Below are 13,410 nucleotides of genomic sequence, written 5' to 3'. Positions count from 1 at the left end.
GGGTAGTAGCAGAAATCGACTGGGACCCTGCAGGAGGTCGAGCTGGGCCTGCCATTGATGACTTCCGGAAACTCCTTCTGACCTCAGGACCTCAGTTTGCCCATTGGTGACCTCTTACCTTATTTCCAGTGTTTCTAAAGAGAGGCAGGATATCCCAGACCAGCTCTGGCACCCCAGTCTTGTTCTCTTCTCCCCCACTTCCCAGGGCCCTGGTTTCTCCTTGCCCCATACAACAGGTGAGAACCAGGGCTGAAACCTAGGACTGACTGTGACCAAGCCCTTTTCTACACCCCACAACCCAACAGCTTACAGGTGGAGCTGTGCTTCGCTTACAACCAGAGTGCTGGGAATCCCAACTACAGGCGAAACATCAGTGAGTGCTGGGGAACAGGGTGTGGTGGGGTGTCTCACTCGGCTCCTTGCTGACATGCCTACCTCCTTTAGCCCTGGCCTACACGGTGGAGGCTGACCGGGAGCGCCGGCCACCCCGGCTTCGCTTTGCGGGCACCCAGTCTGCTGTTTTGCATGGTTTCTTCTCTATGCCCGAGACACGGTGCCAGAACCTGGATCTGCTGCTGATGGTGAGGAAGGAGAATGGACTGGACAGAGGCTCCATCACCCCTGGAGTGGGGTATCAGAATCCCCCCAGGCCAGAGATGGAAGTAGAGGAGGACGACCTGGAAGGCCATAGGTCTTTTAGGGGTACAGTGCACCCCAGTGAGTCAGGGCTGAAGGTCTCATCATCTCCCAAAAAAAGTGAACATGCAAGACTCTTGTATTAGCTCATCTTGGAGAGAAAGGGTCCAGGACTGAGGAGCAAGCCCCACCCCACCCACAGGGAGAGGGTCTAAAGGGAGGGGCTTTCCCAGCATCCCATATGGTTCCTAAGCGCTGCCAGGAGTGATCCCAGAACTCACGAGTCAGGAGTATCCCTTGAACACAGCCAGGTGTGGCCTCCCAAGACAAAAAGAATAGAAAGCACCCCAGGACCCCAGCTCTGCCCCCATCCAGAGTGGTCTCTAATAGAAGCTATCCCTCTTCTTGTGGATTAAGGTAGTAGAAAGATGATCAGGCCAGCGAGGGCTCAGTCTGGTGGCTTTGGGTGTTTTCAGGGATGGAGGGGATTCAGGGTCATGTGAAGTTTCTACCTGAAGGAGAGGGCAGTGCAGAATGCGACCGCCCCACCCTCTTTCCCAGGACAACGTCCGTGACAAGCTCCGCCCCATCGTCATCTCCATGAACTACTCTCTGCCTTTGCGAATGCCCGAGCGCCCCAAGCTGGGGCTGCGGTCCTTGGACGCCTACCCGGTCCTCAACCAGGCGCAGGCTCTGGAGAACCACATCGAGGTGGGTAGGGTGGGGCCAGAAGGGTGGAGCCAGGAGGGCTGGGGGGTGAGAGCATGTGAGGGTGGTAGGTCACACATGGTCATCCACCCCCAGGTCCAGTTCCAGAAGGAATGCGGGCCCGATAACAGGTGTGACAGCAACTTGCAGATGCAGGCAGCCTTCATGTCGGAACAGGGCCAGCAGCTGAGCAGGTGCGCTCTGGCCAGTGCTTGGGCCTCCAGGGATAGGGCGGGGCTTCGGGGAAAGGGGCGTGGCTTTAGGACTAACCTGCTGTGGCACGCGTCCTATTGGTCGGGGAGAGCTGGGTTAGTCTAGTGGGCGGGGCCTCAGGGAGGCGCGTCTGAAAGGAGCTGTGTGATTGGCCAAGAAGGATGCACTCCACTGTCTAGGTGAGACTATAGGGTAGGGCCAGGGGCTGGGACTAGTAGGGGGCTGGGCCAGGGGCGGGGCTTGGGGCTTAGTTCTGGGTCCATGCTGTCAGGCTCCAGTACAGTGGAGAGGTTCGGAAACTGCTCTTAAGCGTCAACGTGACCAACACGCCGAGCCCCGAACGGGCTGGGGAAGATGCCCACGAGGCGCTGCTCACTCTGGAGTTGCCTTCCGCCCTGCTGCTGTCCTCAGTGCGCCCCGTGAGTGCCGCTCCAAACCCCGCAGGGCTATTAGGGTCCCCTGGCTCCCTCTGGCCTGGGCCTTCTGTCTCTGCTGCTGGGGGAACCGGGTTCTCAAGCCTCTGGGAGGATGTGTGACCGCAGGCCCCAGGAGAGGGTGGAACAAACCCTACTCCCACCCCGACCGATTCACTGGTTGCTTTTCTTTCCTCAGTCTGGAACCTGCCAGGCCAATGGGACCTTGCTTTGTGACCTGGGGAACCCCTTCAAACGGAACCAGAGGGTGAGCCCCAGACCAGACCCCCAGGTCCTCCTGGGTCTTGAGCTTCTTCCTGCCTGCTTCCTCTCTTCTCCCCCTTTCCCCATGTAGAGCCAGAGTGGGGAGGAGAGGAGAATGACCAGGGGGAGGGGAGGGACCTCGAGACCTGGGACTATGGGACTACTTTGGAGTCTTGCACAAAGTCAGAGCAAGTGGCAGAGACAGAGCAATCTGCAGAGCACCTGCTATCTGTCAGGCCTGCGTGCAGCTCTCTGCTTTCTTTGTGGGAGAGAATTCTTGCAGCCTGGACTGGGACGGTGTCAGGAACATGCTCAAAGTCGTACAGCCACTGACAGACAAGGCGGGGGGGTGGGGTGGGGAAGTCAAGTAGGTAGTGGGGTCCCAGCACAGAGCTCAGTCCCTTCCTCCCTGCGGGGCTCCAAACGCCCTCCCCCCATCCGCCTGTGACCCCATGGCAGATGGAGCTGTCCATCATCTTTGAAGTCAATGGCGTGACTCTGCAGACCAGGGACCTGCAGGTGCAGCTGCAACTCTCCACGTGAGTGACACCCCCAGACCAGGGTGCCCACGGGGGAGGGACGCCCACAGCCCCAGCGAGGCCACCTCTGCTCCCCTATTCTGCTTTCCTCCACCAGGTCAAGTCGCCAGGATGACCTGCAGCCCGTCACCCTGACTCTGCTGGTGGACTATACACTCCAGGCCTCTCTCAGCATGTGGGTGCCTCCCCCTCTCCAGCCCACTAAGGCTCCCTGCCTCTGGGGGTGACCAAGCTCTTGATCCCTTCTCTGGGCAGTGTCTTCAGGCCTGTATTTCCCCAGAGACTTCCCTTCCCTTTGAAGCTGCAAGGGAAGGGGATGGAGCCATAGTACAGAGGGGAGGGCGCTTGCTTTGCACGGGGATGACCAAGTTTGAACACTGGCATCTCATATGGTCCCCTGAGCAACGCTAGAGGTAAGCCCTTAGTATTGCCAGGTGTGGCCCCAAAACCAAAGAATTTTAGAATTTTATTTCAGGGGCTGGAGCAATAGCACAGCGGGTGGGGCGTTTGCCTTGCACATGGCCAACTTGGGTTCGATTCCCAGCATCCCGTATGGTCCCCTGAGCACTGCCAGGGGTAATTCCTGAGTGCAGAGCCAGGAGTAACCCCTGTGCATCGCCAGGTGTGACCCAAAAAGCAAAAAAAAAAAATTATTTCAAAAGCTGCGAGGGGAATGCTGTTGGGTTCCTAGGAGTGCCCCTGCCAAGGAGATGGACCTGATGGCAGGTCCTCCAGTAGGCTAAGGAGAGGCCCTTCTGTCCTTCAGGAGTGGGGCCTGTCTGTCCTTCATCATTCTAAGGATTGTGTAGACCCTCCATGTCACTGGCTTCTCAGAGAAGTCACTGCTGTCAGTGCCTCTAGAAAAGAGGAAACTGAGTCTCAGGGAGGCTGAAGAGCTGGCAGGACCTGGGTCTGGTGCAGGCCCCTCCTGTCTGGGGGTGGTGGCTGACCCTCCTCAGTGTTCACCCCCACCCTGCCAGGCTCCTCCCACCCCCCTGACCACAGCATCTCCCATGCCCCTAGGGAGCGGCACCGGCTGCAAAGTTACTTTGGGGGAACGGTGATGGGCGAGTCTGGCATGAAAACCGTGGAGGACGTGGGAAGCCCCCTCAAGTACGAGTTCCGGGTAAGGATGCTCGGGGCGCTCAGGACTGGAGGCTCCTGGGAAGGGAGATGGGGGCCTTCTTCCCTGGTCTAGGGTCCCAGGATGTGAGGAGTGGGCAGTAAGATGGCATCCAGAGCCGTGGGACCCCTTGTGTCCACAGGTGGGCCCGATGGCAGAAGGGCTGGCCACCCTGGGGACCTTGGTCCTAGGGCTGGAGTGGCCCTATGAAGTTTCCAATGGCAAGTGGCTGCTGTACCCCACGGAGATCAGAGTCCAGGGCAACAAGACCTCACTCTGCGAGCCCCCTGGAGGCCTCATCAACCCCCTGAACCTCTCTATCCCTGTAAGGACCCCGGGATCTGCCCTTTCCTCCTCCCTTGCTTATGGCACAGCAGGAAGCCCACTGGGGGGGGGGGTGGTCTGGAGCAATAACACAGCAGGGAGGGCACTTGCCTTGCATGCAGATGACTCCAGTTTAATCCCCAGCATCCCATATGTTCCCCTGAGCACTGCCAGGAGTGATCTCTGAGCGCAGAGCCAAGAGTTAACTCCTGAGCATCACCAGGTCTGACCCAAAATCAAAAAATGTAATTAATCAATTAATACTCTTTTAAAAGAAAAAGAAAAAAAAACCTACTGTCCGCAACCTCCTCCCATATCCCTTTGGGAGCCTTCTGCCCTTCTTCTGCTCCCCCCACCTCTGCTCAGCAAAGCTCCCTCCTTCCTGTCTCAGGCCCCCGGGGACAGGCCACCATCTCCACAGCGCAGGCGGCGAGAGCTGGACCCAGAGGTGGACCCAGCATTCACACCTGTCACTCTGGCTGCAGTGAAGAAAGCCAAGTCCGGAACCACACTGGTGAGCGACCCGGGTGGGGCCGGACTTCAGAGATGGGAGTGCAGGGAGCCGGGAGCCCTGTGGAGGAGGCGGGGTGGGTGCTGGCCCCCAGGGGCACCCCACTGCTCATTCCCTCGAAGAGCAGTGAATACAGGGCACCAGGTGCCAGGCTGGGGCATGAGGACTGGGATGCAGATGGGGAGACCCAGGAGATGGTGGTACCCTCCGGGGAAAGCAGATTGGCAGGCCTGGCCCATGGAGACCCTGCAGGGGGAGGCATCCCAGGTGAAAGGAGCCTGAGGGGGGCGTTGGAACAGGGTCGGAGGTCAGACCGGACCCTTGAACAGGGACCACACTTCCTGCTTCCCTGTTCCTGGGATTTATGTGTGTGCTTGGCCCAGAACTATGGCATGGGGGGAGGGGCAGAGAGGGGCCAGTCCCCTTGGGGTTGAACCCAGCTAGGGCAAATCCAGGTGGAGTGGAGGATGAAGGTAACCCCTGACCCAGAAGGTTTTGTGCTGTGTTTCCGCCCTCTCAGACATGTGGCAGTGACAGCGCCCGTTGCGTGTGGCTAGAGTGTCCCATTCTTGACACCTGGCTGGTCACCAGCGTGACTGTGAAGGCACGTGTGTGGAACAGCACCTTCATCGAGGTCAGTGCCCGGAGCTGGTGTCTCTGCTGCTGCCTGCCCCAGGGGCAGGGGCGGCAAGTCGTGAGGAGGGGGCAGGCAGTGTCCCAGGCATGTGCTTGCATGTGCATACGTGGCAGGGACACATGGGATTCTCTGTGAGATAACTCACCCACCTGCCACCGTGGTGAGGGTCTTCGGAGTCTGCCTGACAGTGGGTGGACATGACCTGACCTTTGTCTCTAGCTCCAAGTGACCACTCAAGGGCTTGCCTCGTGTTGCCTGTTTATGGCTGTCCCTCCTCCATGCCTCTCTGTCCCCTGCATCATCCCTGCGGGTACACACCTGGTCAGCCTGTGGCATCTCCCTTAGACTTTCCTGGCTGAAAATGGCCTGTCTTTCCCTGAGGACACACAGGACTTCCTCAGAAGTCACTCAGCCACTCACCACCCTCTCGGGACACGCCAGCCTTCTCCCCCTGGCCCCGCTGGCGGCGGCAAGGATTGTAAATCTTGTCTTTTGGGCGGGCCAGAAGGTTTCTGTTGCCCAGGCCATGGTAGGACAGAGTAACCCCACGCCTGTGAGTGGGCATACTGTAGACTGTCCCCACCATTGGGCAAGGACCTGGACACAAAGGGAACCACCAAGCCCGCGTGCCTGTGTGTGGTGTGGAGGCCTTTCCGAGCTGCTGAATGGGATTGGGGGGGGGGGGGTGGCGGGGGGGGCATGCCTGGGGTCAGCGGGATGCCCAGTGGGGCCTCATCGACTGCTCTGGACCCCACTCTCCCTGCAGGATTACAGAGGCTTTGACAGAGTTACTGTTGCCAGCACAGCCACGCTCTTCCTGCGCACCAGTACCCGCACCATCACCATGGAGAACAAGACGGTGGCGGTGAGTAGGTGCTGCGAGCCCCTGGGGTGTGTGTTCAGCGAGGGGGGGCGAGGGCGGTGCTCCTGGGTTCTGTGCCCTGAGAGCTGCATCTGTGGAACTCTGGAATCGAGGTGTTTAAAGGCACCCCCACCAGTGCCCTGCCCTGTGAGGTTGTCTCTGCCTCATCCCTGGATGTCCCACCACCTACAAAGGTGAAAACAGCAGGTAGGGCATTTCCCTTGTGTGAGGCTCACCCAGATTCGATCCCTGGCATCCCATATTGTCCCCAGAGCATCACTAGGAGTAATTCCTGAGTGCAGAGCCAGGAGTAACCCACAGCATGACTGCATATGGCCCAAAAAGGAAGGAAGGAAGAAAGGAGGAAAGGAGGGAGGGAGGAAGGGAGGGAGGGAGGGAGGGAGGGAGGAAGAATGTGAGGAAGAAAGGAGGGGTGGAGGAAGGGAAGGAGGGAAAAAAGAAGGAAGGAAATTGAAAGCAAGTTCCAAAACTTGAGGAACAGAAGTATAGTGTGGAGGACACTTGCCTTGCATACAGTTCACCTGGGTTCCATCTCCCACATCCCTGCATCCCCCTGTGGTCCCCTGATCCCACCAGGAGTGATCCCTGAGTGCAGAGCAAGGAGTAAAGCACTTGCTGGGTGTGGCTCCAAAACAAAACAAAAGCAGACTTGATGAGTTGTGTGTAGAAAAACCAGGGTGACTACCTGCCTGGTATTTGTGTGAAAAGGGATGTCAGTGGAGAATCGCAGGCGACATTGGAGAGCAGGTCAAATACTAAAATGGTTTCCTAAAATTGGTCTGAAAGACCAATGGAACTGAATAAAAATTCACTTATGAGACAGATTTTTTTTTTTTTGCTTTTTGGGTCACACCCGGCGATGCTCAGGGGTTACTCCTGGCTCATGCACTCAGGAATTGCTCCTGGCGTTGCTCAGGGGACCATATGGGGTGCTGGGAATCGAACCTGTGTCGGCCATGTTGGCTGCGTACAAGGCAAACGCCCTACCCGCTGTGCTATCGCTTCAGCCCAGAGACAGATGGTTTTTTTAATGAGTTGAGGAAAGTTAGATTATTAGGTAGTATTGTAAAAACACATTTGGAAAATGAAGACAAACTCTACCTCAATCCATAAACAATACATTTAAGTTACAGGAAATATTCAAATATTAAAAAATAAAACTAGGGGCTGGAGCGATAGCACAGCCGGTAGGGCGTTTGCCTTGCACGCAGCCAACATGGGCAACACAGGTTCAATTCCCAGCATCCCATATGGTCCCCCAAGCACTGCCAGGAGTGATTCCTGAGTGCATGAGCCAGGAGTAACCCCTGAGCGTCGCCAGGTGTGACCCAAAAAGCAAAAAAATAAATTAATTAAATAAAACTAATATGCCAGAAGAAAAATATGGAAAATTATAATAATCTCTGTGGTAAAAGGGAATTATGTTCTTAAACTAGGAAGTTAGGGCAAAGGGGCAGCATATCGAGAAGGACTCTTGTCTTGCCAGCCTGGGGTTTCATCCCCATATGGTCCCCCAAACCCTGTTGGGAATGACCTCTGAGCACAGAGCCAGGAGTAAGTACTGAGCATCACTGGGTATGGCTCCAAAATAAAAATAAATTAGAAAAAACTCAGAAGTCACAGGAAAAATTGGAAAGAAAATTGACTATATGAATTTTACTTCCATTAAAAAAAAAGTTATGTTGGGGCCACTGGGCCCCTCCTGCCTATATCCTGTGGGTTTGGGGGGCTGGGGACTGAGGCGAGGACTTATGCTACGAAACATGCTCCCCCCCACCTGAGTTTTCTCCTTGGCCCACTAGTTCACTTAGATGAAATGTTGAATCTGTATACAGAAAAATGTGTATGGTAAAGAAAGTAACAGGGTCAAGAGTGTGTTGGTCTTTTTAAAGGTGATAGATAGCACAGGGGCCTGTGTGATGGTACAGGGGGGAGGCGTTTGCCTTGCACACTGCTGACCTGAGTTCAATCCCTAGCATCCCATATGGTCCCCCGAGCACGACCAGGAGTGATTCCTGAGTGCAGAGCCAGGAGTGAGCCCTGAGCATTGCTAGGTTTGACTCCAAAACAAAACCCAAAAGTTTAAATCATAAAAGTTTAAAGCATATCTGACCAACCTATCTTGGTATATTTCTGTAAAGAGAAAAAGGAGAGGCCAGAGAAATAATATAGGAGTGAAGTTGTTTGCATGAAGACAGATGATCCCAATTCACTCCTTCCCTGGTACCACAGATGATCCCCTGAGCACAAATAGCCCCTGATCTGCGGTGTGTGGCCCCAACCCACCCCCACAAAGAGATAAAGAGAAGCATAAATAGGCTGTGTCTCTAGGGAGAAATAAAAGTACTTGAGTCAAGAGGAAAGAAATAAAAATAACATCAAGATTTTTTTCTTGCCAGATTAGAAAATATTAAAAAGAATAATGCTATCCGGTTCTGATGAGGCTGGAGAAAATGCTATTGATTAGAGTATAAGTTGATAGATTATTTTTGGAGACAAATTTGTCAATATCTATTAAAATTTTAAATGCCCATTTCCTTTGATCCAGCACCTACAGGAGTTAATTGGACAGCTATGCAGAGATAAATATATGGGGCCATTTAAAAGTTTCATTTATAGTGATATAAAGCTGGAATCATTCTAACTGCCTTTCTGCGGGTTTCAATAAATTATGATACATTTCCTACCATGGCTGCACAGTCCTCAGAAGAGAGTAGGTTGATCTTTATAAGCTGACACTGAAAGATGGAATGAAGTGCTAGAGGAAGCAGGCCATAGGGGAGTGTGCGGGTCACAAAAGCGCACTGAGGTGGGAGAAATAGATTGATGTTTGGAGCCAGAGCCATAGTACGGCGGGGAGAGTGATTGCCTTGCACACTGCTGACCGGGTTCGATCCCCGGCATCCCAGATGGCCCCCTGAGTGATTCCTGAGTGCAGAGCCAGGAATAACCTCTGAGCATCACAGGGTGTAACCCAAAAAGCCAAAAATAAAGAAAAATAGATGTTTAACATATGCGCTAAAAGGATAATGACCCAAGAGAAGACTTAGCGGACTGGAGAACATGCTTTGCGCGCAGGAGGTCCAGGTTAGAGCCCCAGGACGATGGTTCTCCAAGCGGCAGAGGGACCGACCTCTAAGCTCTGACCTGGGGGTTGCCCCTGCGCAGCACCACAGGGGGGGGCCTAAAACCAGCTTATGTTGTATATGTGTGTGCATGCATACATACATATAGAAAAGAGATTCACCAAGATGTCAAACGTAGTTATTTCTAGGGATTAAAATTACTGGGAATCTTTAAATCATCTTTAGCTTTAAAATCATCAAAATGGGGGCCAGGGCTCTGGCTTAAGCAGTACAATGCACGTAATAGTAAGTGTAAGGCCCTGAGTTCAGTCCTTGCCACCTCCTGCCCCAACTCCCAATACTGCAGGTTAGGACCCTAATGGCCCCTGACTACCACGGGAAGTGGCCCTAGTGGCCCCCAAGCACTAAAGGGAGTGGGTGGTCTCTTTAAAGAGAGCACAAAAAAATAATTTTAAAAGAGGAACCAAAGAGGTGGCACCGTTGATAGGATGCTTGCCTTGCATGCAGCTGACCTGGGTTTAGTCCATGGCATCCTGTGTGGTCCTCCAAGCCTCATCAGCAGTGATTCCTAAATGCAGAGCCAGGAGTATGGTCTCTGAGCATCACCTGGTATTGCAAAAAAAAGTTTTGATCCGAAGGATTTTTTCCCTACATGTAAAATATGATATGCAAAAAAAAAGTTAAAAAATATTTGTGTATATATAGTACAGCAGGTAGGGTGTTTGTATGTATACATACATACATACATACATACATACATACCTCCCCTATAGGAAAAGAAGTATATAGAATATGTGATGCATTCTTTGTTTTTGTTCTGGTTTTTGTAAATATGGAATGCTTACTCTGTACCACACGCTGCTCAAGGTAGTTTACTCCCATTATGGTCACGGTCACAGTCCTCCCGTTGTTCATCGATTTGCTCTAGTGGGACCAGTAATGTCTCCATTTTGAGACTTGTTGCTGTGTTTGGCATATCCAGTACATCACGGGTAGCTTGCCAGGCTTTGCCATGCAGGCGAGATACTCTCGGTAGTCTAGTCCCATTAAACACATTAAATCCTCTTCAGAAATCTAGGAGGTAGGCTTTTGTTGTTCTGGTTTATTTTTTGCCACTCCCAGTGATGCTGGGCAGGGAAGGGAGCTACTCCTGGCTCTGTGTTTGGGGGTCAGCGGTTGCTCCCACTGGTGGCAGGGATCGAACCCGAGCTTCCTACACTCAGCGCATCGAGCTTTCCCTGGCCCATCAGGTAGGTTTTTTATTTCATTGTTTTTATGCTTTGGGCCATATCTGGCAATTGCTCAGGGCATACTCCTCACTCTGTATTCAAGGATCATTGCTGGCAAGGCTTGGGGGACTTTATGGGATGTCGAGATAAAATCCAGGTCGGATGCATGCAATGCAAATGTCCTACCTGCTGTCCCATTTGTCCAACTCCAGGTTTTTGTTTCTTTGATTACAATTCCCACTTCAGAGATTAACAACAGAGAGGTTAAATAACTTCTCCAAGGCAACACACAGCTAGTGTTCTCACACACACACACGTACACACACACACACACATGCCTTTTGGGTAATATCTGGCTATGCTCAGGGGTTACTCCTGGCTCTGCACTCAGGAATTACTCCTGGTGGTGCTTGGGGGACCGTATGGGATGCTGGAGACAAGGCAAATGCTTTATTTGTGCTGTTGCTCCAGCCCCACACCCACGCTTTTGACCACTCTGCTAACAGTCCCGTCTCAGAGAGCATGAGATGGAAAAGTGCAATCGGTTGTTTAGGATCCCACAGCTCTCAGGGATGGAGCTGGTACCCAAACCTGAATGTGTGGGTTCAGAAACCCAGACTCCAGGCCGTCTCCCAGAAAAGATGAGGCTGCTTTTTGCTAGGTTGAGATGGGATGGGAGAGGGCGGGCTTTTCTCAGTCCCCGAGCGCCCCCTAAGGTCAGTGGACGGAACAACAGGGTCCTGGCAGAGAGTGGCAGGCTAAGCCCGCTGACCCCTTCCTCCCCACCTTCAGTTCTCCGTGGACATTGACTCCGAGCTGCATGAGGAGCTGCCCCCGGAAATCGAGCTCTGGGTGGTGCTTCTGGCCATCAGCGTCGGGCTGGTGGTGCTCGGGCTGATCATCATCTTGCTATGGAAGGTTCGAACCCAAGCCCCGCCCCCCACCAGGACCCCCTTCTCCTGCCCACCATCCCACTCCTCACGTCCATCTCACCCCGCCCTCCCGCATGCCCTCCCCCTTCCTTCCCAGCTTCCAGGGTCACCCCGTGTCCCAGCTTCACCTCCCTCACTCAACCAGGTGCTCCCACCGGGATGCGGTGGGAGGTGGGGGGGGGGGCGGGGTGGCAGCAGCAAACCGAAGAGGGGACCGCAGGACCACACCACCAAGCAGCGGCTGGGGCTCAGCACCGGGGCGCCCTGCCCCACCCCTCGGCTGCCCCTGACGGCCCCTCCCACCTGCTCCCCTCCGCAGTGCGGCTTCTTCAAGCGAGCCCGCACTCGCGCCCTGTATGAAGCCAAGAGGCAGAAGGCGGAGGTGAAGAGCCAGCCGTCAGAAACAGAGAGGCTGACCGACGACTACTGAGGGGCAGCCCCCACCCCCGGCCCACCCGGGTAACGCGGCCCCCAGGGCCCCTCTCCTCCCGCCCCGCAGCTGCGGGGCGCCTCTGATTCTCCTGTCTCCTCCTTTTCCACGAGGTGCCTCTGCACCTCACTGGGTCCCCAGCAGCATCCCTGCCAGGGCCGACCACTCTCTGTGCCGCCCCCTCCGCGGCCTGGGAGTCGTCAGCTCCTCCGCGTGTCCCCAAGCTTGGTAGAGATTGGAAAAGGGTCCACGCCTAGGCTTGGCTCCATCTCTGTGGGCCCCAAGGCAAAGTTCCAGAAGGGTACCCCCTTCCCTGTCCGCACCTGAGGGAAGGAGCAGGTCCTGAGCCCTTCTGCCGGGACGCCACGTTCCTTCTGGGCATGCTGGGGGTGACATCCCCCAACACACACACACACAAACACACACACACACACACTCACACAACATCACCATTGGGTCAAGCCATCCCATCCACATTCTGCCTCTCCGTCTCCATGTCCTCCTTGTTCCTCTCTGCCTTCTGCCTTCCTCCTCTGGGGAGGGAACCACACCCTACAGGGAGAGACTCGCCGTCCCCCTGCCACTAACTGCCTTCCTCCTCTCCCCCCACCTCCAGTGCAACTTCTTTAAGCGGACTCTGTACTACCAGATCATGCCCAAGTACCACGCGGTGCGGATCCGTGAGGAGGAGCGCTACCCGCCTCCGGGAGGCACCCTGCCCTCCAAGAAGCACTGGGTGACCAGCTGGCAGGGCTGGGACCCGTACTACTGATGTCCTCCTCGGTCCCGTCCCTGCCTCCACCCCCCCCCCATGACCCTTTCTTCTATTTATCGTAAACGATGCCCACGACGGTGCACGAGATGCCACTGCCTGTGGCTGGTGCTGCCTGGCCACGGGCTTCTTCCCCCGGACCTCACAGTGCTGGGGACACCGTGCCCTGGACACGGGGACCCCGCTGCTCGTGGACTATGCTTGTGTGGACAGTACAGAGGCATGTCCTGCAGCCTCTGCCTGTGCCTGAGTCAAGCCCAAGGACCTCCCCCGGAGCCAGGAGGAAAAGGCCCCAACACTCGGTGACCCTCCCTTGTTCACACTGGACCCTCGAGCCACAGTCACTGGACTGACTCTGCCCTCGAGATGCAAACTACTGACAGGGACATGCGCTTCCCCACCCCCCACCCCCAGGCTCCCGGCTGCAACTCAGTACCCATGCTGAGTGCAGGGGGCCCCTGCCTGAGGTGGTCCCAGGGGACATTTGCACGTCCTTCTATGCTCAGACTCACGCACAGAATGAACTAGAAAGTCCCCAGGAAGGCTTCCTTCCACAGCGCGCTGCGCATAGCCTCTTCCCCAGTGCAGCCGGAAGGAGCCAGGGGACCAGCTGCTGGACACGCTGTGCACGGACAGACAGACGGGTCCTCTGCAGAGGGGACCAAGCTGGGCTGAGGAGATGTTGCAAAGAGGGGAGACCACTTCTCTCT

At 55.1% G+C, this 13,410-nt stretch overlaps 1 protein-coding gene across 1 annotated transcript in view; it reads left to right on the top strand.

Moving 5' to 3' along the window:
• The window catches only part of ITGA3 (integrin subunit alpha 3), a 30,840-nt gene extending 17,735 nt beyond the window's left edge, over positions 1–13,105 (top strand). Inside the window, exons 11-25 of the mRNA XM_056127028.1 lie at positions 306–373; positions 445–581; positions 1,198–1,347; positions 1,441–1,538; positions 1,829–1,976; positions 2,170–2,238; positions 2,694–2,773; positions 2,871–2,948; positions 3,797–3,899; positions 4,039–4,221; positions 4,612–4,734; positions 5,252–5,365; positions 6,135–6,233; positions 11,359–11,484; positions 12,545–13,105. Coding sequence (XP_055983003.1) covers positions 306–373; positions 445–581; positions 1,198–1,347; positions 1,441–1,538; positions 1,829–1,976; positions 2,170–2,238; positions 2,694–2,773; positions 2,871–2,948; positions 3,797–3,899; positions 4,039–4,221; positions 4,612–4,734; positions 5,252–5,365; positions 6,135–6,233; positions 11,359–11,484; positions 12,545–12,700 — 1,732 coding nt within the window. The 3' untranslated portion in view covers positions 12,701–13,105. The remainder of the gene's footprint in view (positions 1–305; positions 374–444; positions 582–1,197; positions 1,348–1,440; positions 1,539–1,828; positions 1,977–2,169; positions 2,239–2,693; positions 2,774–2,870; positions 2,949–3,796; positions 3,900–4,038; positions 4,222–4,611; positions 4,735–5,251; positions 5,366–6,134; positions 6,234–11,358; positions 11,485–12,544) is intronic.
• The last annotated feature ends 305 nt before the right edge of the window (positions 13,106–13,410 follow it).

This window comes from Sorex fumeus, unplaced genomic scaffold, assembly GCF_029834395.1.
Source record: "Sorex fumeus unplaced genomic scaffold, SorFum_2.1 ptg000063l, whole genome shotgun sequence".
NCBI classification, from domain to species: domain Eukaryota; kingdom Metazoa; phylum Chordata; class Mammalia; order Eulipotyphla; family Soricidae; genus Sorex; species Sorex fumeus.
This window is presented reverse-complemented; position numbering and strand designations above follow the sequence as displayed.